Below are 16,608 nucleotides of genomic sequence, written 5' to 3' on the forward strand. Positions count from 1 at the left end.
ACGAAACACTTGGCGCAAAAATGATGATAATACTTGCTGCACTCGAAATGTTAATAATACGTTAATGGTCTTATTACTGATGGCTATTTTTTTAAAGAAATTACAATCGAACGCGAGCTGAATTTTGTAAATTTTTCGAGGTGAGTTTCCTTTGCGAGCTGTTCTCTCGCGGTTAGAGGGTGAAATATTTATTTTCTTCACATGTAATTGTTTACAATGTTTATGCCCTAACGAAACACCTGGCTTGTAAGTAGTACGCTTGCATTCGTAACACCGAAAACCCGGGATGTAAGTCACATTTTAAGAGAGATTTGAATTGAACAAGTTATTTTGTATATCTCGTACTAGACAATTTGCATCATTGCAAATCTACCACTGCTTTTTAAGGAGACTTCGAGGAAGAATATTCATTATTTTCTCCTATATTTCAACGCTGGTACCATTTTTTTTAAAGAGAGTTGGATCGACCGGCCACTAAATTTTCTAAATTCATCAAGGCGAGTTTTCTTCGTCAGAGACCCATTACTGCCCTGAAAGGGCTGCGAGAAGGGAGGAACGTTTACTACCCTTGACCGTTCGTCTATTCTCGACGCTACGACGTGCTTTCCTCTCTTAGTTGAAGGGTAAAATATTTATTTTCATTGCTCTTAATTGTTCGCCATGTTTACGGCCGAAGGATACACCTGGTCTACAAATGGCAACGACACTTATGGTGCTGAAAATTCCCAATCTTAATAAGTTTCTTCGGTGATACCATTTTGTACAATTATTTTCGCGACATTAATAAATGTCATTGTTGATAACAGTTTTTAGAAGTAATCCTAAATGACTACCGGTTGAGTTTCGTTAATTTTGCGAAGGCATGTTTGCATCGTCATAATGTGCCACCACCCTTGGAGGGCTTTACGAAGGGCGAAACTACCCCTTGGCTATTCACCTGTTCCCGACGCGCTGCGAACTATTCTACCCCTGAGAGGGGGCATGGAATATTTACTTTCATTGACCATAATTGTTTGCGAAGTTTATGTTCTGACTAAATACTCGGCCTGCAAATTACGGCGATACATGCGTTGTTGGAAATTCGCGATGTTAATAAATCTGCTATTCGATATTACATTTTATGTACAATTCTAACCAAAAAACAGCAGAATTTCATATCATGAAATATTCCGAAACACGGTTAAGGGAATATTTTATTATTTCTCTCAAAAACCTGCTCAATGCATGTTCGCAGTAAAATTACGGATTCGCTGGCAGTTAACGGCGAGTTACACGGTATGGCATGCGATTTGCATAACGGCGGGGAACTCTGGTAATTATTCAGAATCTAAAGTTAGTGTCCGTCTTAATACTCCTTACTTTAAGGCGGAACCTAAGTGCTTTCGAAGCAGGAACGTGAAATCCGTCTTGGCGAATCTGGCCGGAACTTCGAATGGCGTCGAGTTGGTATCAGAAAACGGAATTAGAGATTCGTCTTTAACAAAAGAAATGAAAACGTATATAATTATCATCCGTGCAGGCGCATGGAAGCAATGAGTACATACACACGTGAAAAATGGTCGAGTCGATTTGGCAGCAGAGAAATTCCGGGGAACCAGGGCCCCGAAGATCTCAGGAAAGTTTCCTTGCTTGCAGCTCGTTGCGGATTATCCTGGCAAGTCCGAGTTTGCAAGTACGGCAACAGTGTACCCGGAGAACTTTGGTAATTACTTAGGACCCTAAGGTAATGTCTACTAATATTCCCAATTGGGTGCGCCAATCGAACCGCGTCCCAGAAGAAGCGAAGTCTGTAACAAGGTCAAACCTTGACCGCACGATTTTCGATTAAATAATTTTATAAAACCAATTATTTAATGGTGTTCGAAAAACGTTTTAGTTCCTTAACATTTACCATATATCGAATGAGACAGATAGCATATACAGATATTCTTGACGTAGTGGGAAGTGGATAAGATTAACGATTACATCATCACACTTCACAGAAGCATTGCTATCAGTTTGTTTCTTAGTGTGTACGTATTGAAAGTTCGTAAAGGGATTTTAAACCTTGACATACACGAAAACGGTAAAAGATGTCTTCCCTAATTCGGGGTCATAGATTTCAGAAATGTCATTATTTTTTGGCTTGAACTCTCGGGGCATCCTGTGGAGACTTCCTGATTTCAGAATTCCATCGCTGCAGGGAGTTCTAGATAGCATCGATTTCAAATCTACAATCAATTTAATCTGTTTTTCTAAATCTTATCTTAATAAAGAGTGATGTCTCATAAATTCACCTTTTTCAAGACATTAGTCCCACGCAATACGCTATCGCGTTAGCGACTTCACTTTTTTAGTTGATCTTGTAAGGATCAGAATCCAGGCTGAAGGGCTGTCGAGCGGAGACAACGTCCCATAAGAAGGTCAATTTATCCCCATAAGAAGATCGAGTTCTCAATTTCAGGGATGATATGCATTGTGTCCTCCCCTGATACACCAAGCATCCTAAATCTTGTCATCGTCATTTTTTGTGGGAGGACTGGGCCGATTTGTGGAAGGCTTTCTATCAAAATAGTCATTGGTTATCAAGTTTCAGTAACGAGACTTGCCCTCCCCTTTTCCTTTGCGTCCTCGTCGATAACGTTGCACCGTCTAGAGAGTCGTATCCGACCCCGGGATCCGCGAAATGTTGTACCCCTCTTCCGAAGGAGTCATTACAAGAGGGCCTGTAATCAGTCGTCGAGGATACCGCGAGGGTGGAGTGCAAATACAGTCAGCGTCTGATCGTGACTCGAGTGTGGGATTTTGGATAGTTACAGTGGATGCAGCTAGTCAAGACACCATGGTACTTCAATACAGTCAAGTTTGTCTAAGACGAGTTTACCCGAGAGATATTACTTGCACTAAATTACCGTAAATTCACCACAGAATCCAGAGAAAGGTACCTTGTACCTGGAGTATCGAGGCAGCAACCCCTACAGAAAATCAGTCCTAAACATGCTAGCAATTAGTAGACTCAAAGAGTACTGCTAGCGTCAAGTAGCTGTAAATTTTGCAGTACGAAAAAACTGTCTTCGCAAGTACCTTTCGTCAAAGCGGTTCGCCCGGGAACACCTTGAAGAACGCTGTGCATTCCGAGAGGCTCGGAAAAGGAGTGCCCCGCATCTGGGGAGTCGCTAGCATTAAAAAGAGTCAGCGACATATGAAGACGTCTCCGGCGGAACGTAAAACGGATAAGAGGGACTGTAATTAGTTCTCGAGGACACCGAGAGGCGAGGGTGCAAATACAGCCAGCCGCGGATCGTGACTCGAGTGCGGAATTCGGGGTGGTTACAGCGGAATACAGGACGCCGTATGAACCACGGTCGCTCTAGATACGCTATACACCCACGTATATATATTTTGCACACATATACAATGCAGGCTTCTCACCCAACTCCCTTTACGACCACCAATGGCGGCGGTTCTCTCGAGTTTCCAATTAACCCTCGCCAATAGTTCGTCGCGACGTCAAAGGCGCGAGAATCGTTCTCGATTCTGTGCGAGTACCCACTCTCGATTTCAATGAGAGCGTATATGCATGGAAATCAAGTCTGCTTACCGGGAACGATATTTTCCCGAGGCCTGTATTTACCAATACAGGACCCTCCCGGAAATATCGGAGTTCGTTCAAAAGAAACGCCCCACGGATCGAGGCTGCTCCCTATTCGAGCGCCGGGCTTTTTATTCACCTGAAAATCTCCCCGACTTCGCTTCCTCAAAGGAACCCACCCTGCGTTGATTTCGCGTCTGAATATGTCGCTATTCAAACGACGCGGTTTTTTCTTTCTTTCCTTTTTTTTCCCTTTATTAATTGGACGCAAATTTTAATCAATCGATTTCTTCCAGGAATTTCTCGCCTGGGTGGAGAAGCTCCTTGTTTATAAAACGTCGCTATCGAAGGAATTACTTTTTACTGGTAGTTGTAATTAATTCGACTGAATTTTTATTGTACTCTGTCTAGGTTTTGTTCAGATTTTTTGTTAGATTCTTAGTGTAACTTTTACATTAACTTTTCAGGAAGTTCCTATTGAGAGAGAGCTTTTCCGATGGGAGAAAGCTCATCGAAGAATCGAATGATAAAGAAATTCAAACAAATCAACGTTATCGAGGTCGAAGGGGGCCATGTAATCCGCCGGGCAATTGGAAACTAGTTTCCGAAGTGGAAGTGCAAACGACCCTTCGGGAGCGAGTCGATAACCAATCGAAGGCCCGCGGACCCATCGATCGTCTCTCCCTGCCGATTATTTCTCCCGGATTTCATTTCACACCGTTCAGTTTCGTCGTCTCGCTATTCCTTCGCTTTCGGATTATTCCGACGATTCGCAGTTCCGAACTTATCCGACGATAACGAAGTTTCAGCGTTCCGTTCTCTTTCTTTACGATCCGACGTGAGGAAACTGAAAGATTCTTCAAAAAGTTCATTATTGAAAATGCAAATTAAAACTTGAAATCAAAGAATTAAGTTTGAATACGTCTTACCTCTTCGAATATCTCAATTATACCTTATTTTTATATCGTGCTATCTCATGCCCTCTTTGAACAGATAGGAAACAAAGTATACATCATAATCTATGATTATAAAAAGAAAAGCTCTATCACAAGTTCACTCTTATTTTCGATGAATGAGAAAGGTAATGTCAATCATTTGACGGTAAAAGAGTGCGAAACGGCGTTAAGCGGAGATAAGGCCTGGCGTTCAAAGTTTCAATAACATGAGATAATTCCGGGATGCGGAAAAAGAAACGTCCCAATGGATGTCGGCGCGAAATCGATATACTGGAATGGCGGAAACACGGCAACACCTAATACCCCTCGTCGCTCTCGTAATTCGATGAACGGCGCGTGTTTTCTATCTCTTTTGTAAATATTGCTCCAAACTTTGGACGCTCGTTTCCCCGATATATCGGGTTCCGATACATTCCGCGTTGCAGTTGTCCCCGGAGTATTAATATGAATTTTCCGAGTCGACCAAGTACAGGCGATTTAAACTCCCGATGTGCGCGTGCACCTTCCTGTATGTAATTGCGCGATAATTTAATGAAATTTCTTTATTCCCGTGTGAGAGAGCGATACGGTCTGGACGTAGAACTGCGACACTTTCACTGGGATCTTCGAAGTTCGTTTTCTTTTGTCCTTTTTCTTTTTTCTTTATAATTCTGAAAAAATTCGGAGGTTATGGAATTCGCCGGAACGTGGACAGCGTTAACTCGAAGGGAAGAGTCTCTTTCATAAATATTATAAGTGCTCGACACTCGAGGCGAGAGTCTCGGAGAATAGTTTCTGGGTGAGTCGCTCTCATGAATATCCCACTCGATGGTTGGCGCCTTGCTGATCGACGTGCACCCCGTCCTACTTGAAAGTCTGCGAAAGTTAAGAAGAAACTCATTGCTCTTTTTATTTTTTTCTGCGACCTTTTTCCTTCACTTTTATTTGTTGGCACGTCCGAGAACCAATACCTTAAAAACCTGACGTGCGACTTGCGGTTATTGTATTATAATTAAGTTTAAACGTAAAGAAAAATCCACGCGAGTTATTTAATACCTTAATTTGTAATTTGTACATTTGTTCGTAAACGATTTCCAAATATTAAATATATGTTTCGGTAGAAGCGTCGATTTGCAACTTATTACATTTGAATAAGAATTTCGACGAGGGTCGTATTTGTAGAAACATAATTATTCTTTTTTATTTTCTGAACGTGTGAAATCGATTGATCGCAATTTTAGGGAGGGATCGGGAATTCGGAGAAGTTTCGTCGATCGATCGGTGGTTTCGCGAAAACGCGAGCTTAGTCCCGTGACATCGGCAACTCGGAGGTTAGGGCGCCGTCGCAATTATCGGAAAACTCTCGAGCCGGATGAATGATTGCTAATATGTAATTAGGGGGCTATAATTTATAACGCGCTACTCGGCTGTCGAGCGGGTCGCGACGCTTTGCGGAATTAAACGGGCGGAAAAGAGGGACCGGGTAACGAGGTTCGATCCGTCCGGTATATCGACGCGTTCGGATATTCAGATATCTATGTAGTCGCAAATTTCCACTTCGGGAGGGTGTTCGAATTTCGACGAATTTCCTCGAATATCCACGCGATTTCCCTGGATTCAGAATTGTCTCACTCGGTCCGAAGATAAAAGATTATACAGAATGGAGAGAAAAACGTTCCTCGATATTAGAGAGTTAAAAACTCATTTTTGGTACAGTGGTGAATATTGCGGACAATTTTATTTACATCGATTTTACGAACTCGTGTATTTACAGCATCACTTGCGTCATTTATAATTACTGTACTCTAAGAGAAGACTGATCCATTCAAAGCTCAAAATCGTACTAAGAAGCTGGAATAACATATACAGAGGTGTGTACAAGTTGTAGGCTACTCAACATGGAGAATACATGATTAGAAACGACATTAATATCTTCTTCTGTATGAAGAGCTCTCTCATAAGAGACAAATCGTATATTCAGCAGAATCGTCCTTAATCATCATTCGATATTGACCATAACTCGATGCACTTCGAAAATCCGATTTAAGTAACCCGGAGTAGCCGAAAGCGGTGCTGGGTCGATGCGCGTTCAATATTCGATAATCGGTGCACCCCAAATTGATGCCTGAATTATCGATCTTCGTCGATGGATGGCAGCTGGTACGGAATGGATCATCGACCCTCAGGACTCCTCTTGGAGGACACCACATCACGGTCTATGTAGTGATCTAACATCTAATCTCCCGAGTTTAGGAACGCTCTTCGGTCTTCAATGGCCGCAGGCGAACCCAGACGCCATGTTTGGGAACGCTCAAGAAATTCGAGGGTGCAATCTCCAAAGGGACTTTGGTCCTGTTAGCGAGCTGGAAGGAGTACTCCAGGAGCAGGGTAGTCAAGCAGATCTTCATCTGCATCATAGCCAGTCTCATGCCGACGCACATCCTGGGTCCTTCCCCGAAGGGCAGGAACACAAACTTCGGTCGATTCTGTTTTTCTTCGGCGGAGAACCTGTCAGGATCGAAGGACTCTGGGTCGGTCCAGTATTCCGGGTCTTTGTGGAGATCGTGAACAGGAATCAGGATTCTGGTCCCGGGCTCTACGCGGCAGGTCAACCCATCCGATCCTTGCAGGACGATCTCCTCCGTGCAGGTCTTCTGCAGGCCGATGACGGGATGGTGCCTCATAGATTCGCTTATCACCTGTTCCATATAGACCAACTCCTTCAGAGACTCGTAGTTGAATGCTCCATATTTTTCCAAAACCTCCTGAGCCTCTTTTCGAGTCATAGCCTGAACGTCTTGGTGCAATGCCAGCTCGAAGCCCACGTAGGCCAACGTAAGACTGGAGGTCTCGTAGGTGTCCACGAAAAAAGTCACCGAGTGAGGAGCAACCATATTCACGTCGATGCGACCTGACTTGTCGGTAGTCGCTATCTTGTCTATCACCATTTGCACGAAGTCGTTTCTGCGCGAGCTGTGCTCCTGACGAGCACTTAGGACGTTCTTGACGGCGTCCACGAAGTAGAGCTGGAGTTTCGTAGGGATGAAGGGGATACTCATGATATCGAAGAGCCACGGAAAAAAGAGCATCGTGGCGTGCCCCACGATGTTGACCCGGGTGGGCGCGAAAATGTCCTTAGCCTTGTTGTGCAAGGATTCGGGATTATCCTGCAGCCCCAAGGACGAGTCGTTCAATCCGAATGCGACGTCGGAAGCCACCTCTGCGGTGAATCGCGCAAACAGGTCCTTCAGGTCAATCTCGAGGGGTCCCTGGACTTCGCTGGAGCGCTTCTTCAGGTAGGCACTCAGCTTCGCGGCCACATTCAGGATGTTGTCGGATATCGCTTTCAACTTGCCGCTGGTGAAGGCGTTCACCACGAACGAGCGCTTCTCTTTCCATTCCTCGCCGGTTGTGAAAAAGGGATTCTCCGCCAGTAAAAAGTCCACCTTCGGGTCGATGGGGAACCCGTTCTCCTGGAAGCTGGTGAAGTTCGTCGAGAGGACGGATTTCACGAGTTCCGGGTCCCGCAGCACCAAAATGGGTCTTCGCATTGTGTAGAGACCGAACATACTGCGACCGGCCATCTTCTTGTAGTGTTTGCTGCAGATTTCGAAGAGGCCGTCCTTCAGGAAGATGATCTTTCCCAGATGGCCCACTGCCGGCAGGTACCCATCGGGACACGGGACTCCACGTTTCTTCCAATAATTATAATTCCAGGTTGAATAAAGGTACATCAGCGTCACTAGGAGGATCGCGACCAAAATCCAGACGGCCAGCTCCATTTTTCTGGGCCTCCTCCTCGACGCAGTCTGGAGAACTGTCCGTACTTTCGTTCACCAGCGTCGCAATGGTCTTGACCATGTATCGATATTTTTATATAACTTCTGGAATTGCGACGAACGGACGTTTATTTTTTACCGTTAATCGCAATGGGATGGTCGTTCGTACAGCGGCGCACGACGCAATACTGGTAATAGAGATCAAGGAGTAGTATCCATGTAGAGCCTCCGTTGGTGTTATCAATTGGAGTAGACTGCGACGAGAGGTCGAGCTCGTGATAACGAGACGAATCAATTTAGACGAAACTGGTATCAAGGATTCGCTCGCGCGAACGCATCTCCAATTGGCCGTTCAATTAGGCCGAAGACCAACTCAACGCAGACGAATGTGTCCTACAAATTGCAACGAGCTAGTCGATTTCAAAAATCGAAATGACTCGTTCGATCAGTCAGGAAGCGATCTATGGGATTCTCGAGGAAATGGTTGTGGGGGTATACGTAATGATTTATTTATATGGCTTATCAGAGTGTGATTAGATTTTAACAGGAAATGTTTGCTCGGCCATTTTATAGGAATTATCGGACTTAAGAGGCACGAAACTATGACCTTCGTATGAAATTAAGATACGTTGCTGAGCGATAACAGTGCATTGAGAAAGAAGTTCGGATTAATTACCGTTTGGTCATCGTTGTCACTCTTATGAAATTATTATGGAAGAACGTGTAAGTATTTCTGCATATTATATTACTGATTGACAATGACTTAGTACGAGTGATTAATTGTTTGCGAGGACTAGTGCTGAATATATGTCATTGCCGATTCACAATCACTGACGGTACAGAAGTACTTCCGATCACGGTGAAGTACGAACTGTAATGCATTTGAAAGGTGCACTTGAAACCGACCAGGGTAAAGTACTGGCACCGACACATTACTCGCGTCGGAAACCATTGACGTCACCAATTACGGACCATGATGAAGCATTAAATTGTTAACACTAGCGACTTTCAAGGTGAGGTGTGATCGACGGTAGTGCATTGCTGTAAGCAGCGAACATGGCATTAAATATTACTTGCAGTTATTTTATTATCGTTTATACGTCTTTTATGATTGCATGGTCCTCGTTGACTCTTACATGATCAAAAAATTAAATAATAGTCTTACGTTGAAATTAAAGTTAAACTTTCCTGTGAGCTTAAAATGTATTTATAATCTAATAAAAATAAGGTAACATAATTTGGCCAGTGATACCGATAAGATGCAGTTCTTCAATTTAGTCGACCCGGAGTTCCTTGATTCCCCCGAAGACTAGTGTAGCCTACTGGTTTGTCTTTAATGGATTGCAAATACGCTTCGTTACCATACATCGCAAAGGTAGTGCGGAGCGAATCCTTCTCGAGCATCTTGACGAGAGTTTCGAGTGGCTCCGAAGTAATTTCACTCTCTTCTCGTTGCAGGTGCCCCCGTTTGATGGAGTACCCTCTTCCGGGGAGAGACGCTTATGAGAACTTTGGTGAGCTCTTTGACGCAAAGTAGATTTAGCGTACGCGTTGCAATTACCCTCGGTTATGGTCCTACCGGAGGCGGTTGCTTCATTGGGCGTACAATTCACCAAGGGATCGAGTCCTGCCGTTCCGATGAAATCCTTTCCCAGGAATCGTGGAAATGATCGAGGTTAAAGCGACTAACCGTTCCTGATATGTTTTTATATTTCTTCAAAAATTGTTGTACGAGTGAAATATTTTAAAAGCATTCGCATCAAAGTACTTTGCAAACGAATGTTCCGTTTTTTTTTTGGTCAGAAGGTAACCTTGAATAATTATGACCATCCCGCGAAAGTAGAGGTAATATTTCCGTCAACGTTAAATGCATTTGCCTCCGAGTCTATGATCGCAGTAAACGATGTTCCTATTTTAAAGTCCTTTGTAGAGTGCCTTTCTAAATATTACCGACCCTCCAAAATGTCCTTTCTAGAGCTCGAGTTACCATTACCGTTCAGAAGGTATCTGGACAGCCACGACGGTCGCGTCCCACCCACGACATCTCGAGACGTCTTTGGGATCATTTAATTTGGCCGGAAAGAGCGGAGCCCTTTTTACACTCCCCTTATAAGGTCACGTCCACGCCATTCCTCATCCTAGGTTGATCCAATTCATCCTTCGTCCAATCACTCCGGCCTCTTCCAACCCCGAAGACCCCTCGTTAATCCCGCTGCAGAATCGACGAGATGTCCATTTCGCCAAAAAGAAACACCAAAGTCCGTTTAATCCCGATGTTTGGAAATCTGGAGCGCTTCGGGGTGTCGCCCATTCGACCAATCCTTAGCCGATAAGGTCGTGATCGAGGATCGATCGATCGCTGAAAATTCCCATGGGGGAATTATCGACCTGGCAGGGAGCAGGAGCAAGAGCTCTCCTGTAATTAAGTTGAGCCAACAGCGACGTGGCTCCATTGTGCGAGGCAAATGGGCTGTTTAGCCCGGATACATGACGCCGTCTCTTGTTATTGTGCATGTACCAAGGCAATCGATCTCGCGTCCTCTCGGCTCCTCACCTCGACCTCCGAGAACTCTAACGAGCCGCACAGGAATCTCCTTAGACCAGGAGCCGTCCTTTCTTCGGATCCCTCAGGACGCTTTCCGGCTTCTGCTCACCTGGATGCAAAATCGAGGAAAGGAACTTCGATGGGATCCTCCCTTGGGGTGTCGTGGGAGGAAAATGTCTTTCCTTTATCGGAGGCACATCTCCAGGTGTTTGGCACGTTCAATTAGAGGATTATTCCTCGAGAACCTTGAATATGTAACCCTGAAATGATAATTAAGAACTGGATCAAGGGGAAAATAAGAGATAAAATAGAGATAAAGTGGAGCAAAGCATTAACTCGGGTCGTGGATCTGAATTCATCCATGGAAGACCCCAATTGTTCCGGACGGTTATCCCAGAATTTCGGCGTCTGTTAACACGGCCAATCCTAGGAATTTGGCCTCCCCCCTGAAGAACGAGGTCGGACCATCCTCGATTAATGGTTCCGTCAGCATCTGGCGCGATCATGGGCTACTGGGTCGCATCAATCATTCCCTGCTAAGGGGGCCACTCCGAGGCTTCCAGGGCCATGTCGAACCCGATGCTGGCTGAAGGACCCGGAGTAATTGCTACATTCATGACATTTGCGACGCCGGCATGATTTCCTGGTACCCCATGATAGAACGATGGTCCGGATCGCTTGCAGGGTCGGAAACTTAACGAGGCAATGAGAACTTTAATGTTTATCGAATGCGCTTAGACACCTGTATTCATGAAATTTTACTTATTTACAAAGTTACAGCGATTGCGAATGCACTCGCGACATTAGTCGGACCAAGTTTGTCCCGGTACGTGTCGAATCCCTCGCCGCGTAATACCCGAAGCTGAGAGGAAGGACTTGGAATAATTGCGATATTTGCAAGGACGGCAGAGCATTTCCTCCCGTGGGAAACCGATGTAACATCCTCCAAAGCGGTGAGTTAAAGCCCGGTCTTGACCCCAGCGGGCCTTGAAACCGAATGGCCAGGGTTTCCAGAAACCGAAGGCCGCCTCGAGACCATTTTGCGCCGTCCACTTTCTCGCGGATCGAGCCCCTGTCTTTGGGATCAATACTCTCACCTCCTCTCTCGGACACTCGATGGCTCCTGGAGGGACTTCGAGTCATACAAGATTCATCCCGGCTAGGAGGGTCCCCTTGTCCAGGCCTTGCCGGCCACCGGAGGGATCGAAATGCTGCTTCGTATCGCGCCGAACTTGTTCCACCGAGCACGCCTTCGTACATATGTACGCATATGGATACACGTGACGTCGTCTTGTTTTGTACGTACGCGATCATTTTTTTTCTGAAATGGATAAAATACTTTTTTTTTTAATGTATACAAGTGCCGTCTTGCGTCTCATCTTGAGAATAAAATATCGTGCTACGGAAGTGGTTATTACCCTTCATAATTCATTCGGTTCGAAATCATATTCCGTATACGTGTATATTAGTAACGTTTTGAGATTTTTTGGGTTCATCGACATTGCCTATAGTTCGTGATATATGTTCGTGACTTTGTTGTTCCAAGCTTGGAGCCCACCGGTTTAAAATCGCTATTTCGTTTTTTTTTTTTTAATATTTGGGAGTTTCGTCTGGGCTTTCGTAGAACGAGCCACGTCATGTTGGGAATTAATTGTTAAGCCAAGGAGTTCTCTTGATAACATTTCCGAGAGACTTTCCGGTTCGACTTCCCCGGGCTGAAAGTAATCGAAGTGTGCTCGGTCGTTCCAGGCGACGTCGGTAATCGAGAACTCGCATTAATCATCTCCGATAGCCTGCCAGCTGACCCGGTTTTCAAGTCGCGGACGAAATACATCTTTGCCGTCATACCGAATCCGCAAAGTACTGCGAACTGGCGCAAACTAGCGCCGTAATGGAAAATCATTCTTCCCTCTGGGAACGCCTTCCCCCGACCCTCCGTGAAGCAGCTCAATCACTTTAAAAAAAGGAGGGAATTTGTGTCCTTTTTACGGACGATTCAAATTGTTTATATTTTCTCCGTTCAAAAAGAATGCGGAAATAAATGACACCATGTATAGGAAGATGGTATTTTGGAAGTACTGCAGTATTAACTTTTTGTGGCAGGGTGTCGCTCATCAATGTTTTGCAATTATTTTTAAGCAAATATTACCATCTAAAACGGTAAAAATCTGTTGTTAGACTTCCTTAGCCTGTGAAACATATCCATGACCCGGCGTGTCTGAGATTTTCCCTTCGCAACACGTGCAGGAAAACTCGGAAGAAGATTAATGCGCATGCATCGATGAGTTAGTTTTACCAAGAATTTTTAAATCCATCGATGCACCGAGACAACTAAAAGCCGCGCGAAGGCTCGGGAGCTGCATGCATTTATGCGCCGGAATACAGCATGACACATGCAGGATTGTCATTTTGATCTGACGTGTATCCGTCGGCTCATTCACCCGACCTCCCACCCATCCATCCACCTAACCACCCATCAATCCATCGATGGATGACGGCTCCATCGATTCGCAAGGGAGGTTCCTCCATTTCCGGATCCGGAAGGTGCAGACGTGGATGGGCGTTCTCGCCGGTCTCTTCGATAGGGAGGAAACGAACCGTGGGCAGTTTCCGCCTCCTGGAGGAATCAGAGTCGCCCCGGACGCATTTCTGGCCGCATTTCCGACCGCATTTCCGGTTTCTACGAGATTATCGTCCCGGGAGCCTCGAGGGTCCTCATTGGATCCCGGCGCACGAGCGATGGCTAGGGCGTCTTTCGCGTCTCTGGCGAGTTTCGCGACTTCGGCGACTTCACCGACTTCGCCGACTTTGGCGACTTTGGCGAGCGAGGCAACGCGCGGCCTCCGGGAGCCTTAAGTCGCCGTTTGACCGAACCGGGTCAGGCTCCTCCCCCGGCATCTACGAGGTCGGAATTCGAAGCGGTCCCCCCCTGGGCAGCCTCGAGTTTGACCGACTTGGGCGAGAATTCTCCATATCACGCGCGTTATCGGATGGACGAGATTTATAAGGACCATTTTTCTTCGCGATATATCAGCCGCGTTATCAGACGGAAGAAGATTACGGGGATCGCTTCTCGCGGCAATTCGTTAAATGAAAATTCCCCGCGAGTATCTCCGGAGGTTCCGCAACTTCGGCCGCGCGCGAAACCAATCGGCTAAAGGACCTTTTGCGAGTTCGGTCTCTCCAAAGGATTCCAAATCGAGGATAGTTCTCCGAAGTTTTCGGCTAACGGGATCTATCAGAATGCCGTTTCCCGCTGGAGGTTGCACTTAGCCGGTCCGCTCGGGGAATTCGTGAAATTCGCGCGACTCGCGACCCCTCGAGCGGGACGAGTCGTCCTTTCGAGTGGAGGACGAGGAGCAAACTTTTTCGCTCTACCGAAACTGGCCCATCCGGACCGGGCGACCCATTTCTCGTGATCCCTCTCGTGGGGCGGCAGATTGCATCTGCGATGGAATGACTCTTTCCTCGCATGAAGCGTGTTACGCGAAAAAAATGGCCCGGTAACCCTGCAGCCTGGATGAGTCGCTTATTCCGGGGAAATCTCCCTCCTTCCTGAGAATACCCTTCTTCGGGAAGAATTCAGTCGACACCGGAGAGAAATTTTCACAATCGTTCTTTCATGTGGTCAAGTTTTCATAATCACTGGTTTCCTCCATAAGTTCGCGGACAAATTTGTAAAGGTCAAAAATGCATTTTTCACAACGAAAGGAATCACGTATTAATTAATAGTGTATTCCCTGGCATCATTGATTACCTCAAGCTCTTTAAAAATTTTCGGTAGTTTTATTTAAGCGGGCAATTATTGTCATAGAAAAATGTACTGGAAACAAATGTATGCAAACTTATGGAACCAATACATAACGCGATATAAGATAAGTTACCTGAATCTCGATTTCCGGAAACTCATAAATTTTAGTGGTTTTTGGCGGAATGAGGTGGTCTGAACGGGTACATTTTTGAAAATATCCTCCTATTGGTTTTCTAAAATAAAAGAAAAATTCCAGGACAATCTTCCAACGGGGAAGAAACGGAAACGACGGCGAAACGGGACGCGAATCGGAAAGGGTTAAGCTTTAAAGCGGAGCGATCCCTCCAAGACCGCTACCCGAATTACGGCGACCATCCTCTCCGAGAGGGTTGCCGGGGGTGGAAAATTGCCGGGGGATGGTTTCCTCGCGTCTTTTGTATCGCGGCTCTTATTCCTGGTCGGCGGACCAATCTCACTCCCTCGGCGCGATTGCGTCCCTCCTCCTCCCCGATGCATCCCCGCGGTCTCTCTCATCCCCTCGATGGCGCTCTTTCGCCACCCCTTTCATCTCGGGACACGCGTGATCCCTTTGCCACACTCTCGTTTAATTTCCAACAGACTACGCGCCTTTGTCGCCGCGCGAAACACGCCTTTCCGTCGCTCGTAGTTCGGTGCACCACGAGCGTTATGCACTCCAAGGGGACTACACTTCTCGCTTAATGCACTTTTCGTCGCTACTTCGACGAGTCGTTTATTAACGAACTTGCGCCCCTTCGAGGTGGAACTCTCCCCGAGAGGTCCGATCCGTTCGTCCGAAGCCCTCTCCAGGAACGATTGATAAGAACGGACCTTGAACCTGTTCAAAAAATTTAAATCATTATTTTCCCTCGTAGGAAATGATTTCACTTGCAAGAACATTTTTTAATAAAATAATACACTAAGATAGCAAGGAATCTCGATAAGAGTTGGAAGTGGTTATTGCAGGAATGGAGAAGCAATGAGAACGGAAAGTGTCGGAAATCTTGGGGTGTCTACCAGGCGGAAGAGTGACGCATTCGCAGGGCGTGGTTTATCGTTGCACCCTAACTTCATTACTCGGCAGTATTAATAAAACCCCGGCGTAAAGTTTCGAGCATAAAGCCTCCTTGCGCTCTTGTTGCCGTTGTCCGCGTTACGCTTCGCCGGCGTAAAATAGGGAGCGCCTTTACTGTCCCGGTAAAACGGAGACACCCTTGGATTTCGTGCAGGGGAGATGGAGATAGACAGGCGGATACGCGGAATCATAGATCATCCCTTAGCCCCGAGGATCCGGGGTTGTACCTTAAGAAGGTCCTGGGATTACCTTCGTGCACCTGAGCTTACCCACCCCATGGTATCCTGTCGTTCATTCAACATAGTGCAGTGAACTGTCCAAAATCCGGATCACCTTCCTACTACAGGTTTGGTATTTTATTTATTATATACAGACTACTGCAAAAATAGTGACGCGGTTTTCCCGTCGCTATCCTTGTCCAAAATGCAGTCGAAAAGTTCTGTACAATTTTTTTTTCTGTAGTGCACAGTTTACCTGTAATAATTAATTGAGAAATAGTTAACTAGGTGTGCCGATTATCCGAATGCATATCAGCCGCGGTCTACTATTTGCAGCGAAAGGATAAGACATTTTATGACGAGTTCTTCGATTTATGTTCTGCTAATTGACGCGCCCGGTTGGCTATTTTTAAATTAATTACGTCAAGTAGACCATGCACTGCAGAAAACAATAGTACAGAACTTTTCGACTCCATTTCTGACCAGAATACTCCGTAAGCCGTGTCCACTTTTGGTATACCCTGTGTATGATATTTATTTATGATTCAAATAGAAGTAACATAATAATAAGGAAGAATCGAGGAAGATCAATTGGGAGGAAGCGAGGCAAAGTATAAAAATATGATACCGCAGACTCGTTAGCATCGGAGTAATCAATGCATCAATTGGAGCGATTCTTTCGCATGGACGTTTCAGGCCGAGTTTCCACCGCGTCG

General features: G+C 45.7%; 1 protein-coding gene across 1 annotated transcript; it reads right to left on the reverse strand.

Moving 5' to 3' along the window:
• Positions 1-6,217: 6,217 nt before the first annotated feature.
• LOC105704192 (probable cytochrome P450 6a14) lies at positions 6,218-9,434 on the reverse strand. The gene has a single exon (XM_012433222.2). The coding sequence runs from the start codon at positions 8,286-8,288 to the stop codon at positions 6,756-6,758; it is 1,533 nt and encodes a 510-aa protein (XP_012288645.1). The 5' UTR covers positions 8,289-9,434; the 3' UTR covers positions 6,218-6,755.
• Positions 9,435-16,608: the final 7,174 nt, after the last annotated feature.

The sequence above is a fragment of the Orussus abietinus genome, unplaced genomic scaffold, assembly GCF_000612105.2.
Source record: "Orussus abietinus isolate OABI.00-Male unplaced genomic scaffold, Oabi_2.0 scaffold195, whole genome shotgun sequence".
Classification (NCBI taxonomy): domain Eukaryota; kingdom Metazoa; phylum Arthropoda; class Insecta; order Hymenoptera; family Orussidae; genus Orussus; species Orussus abietinus.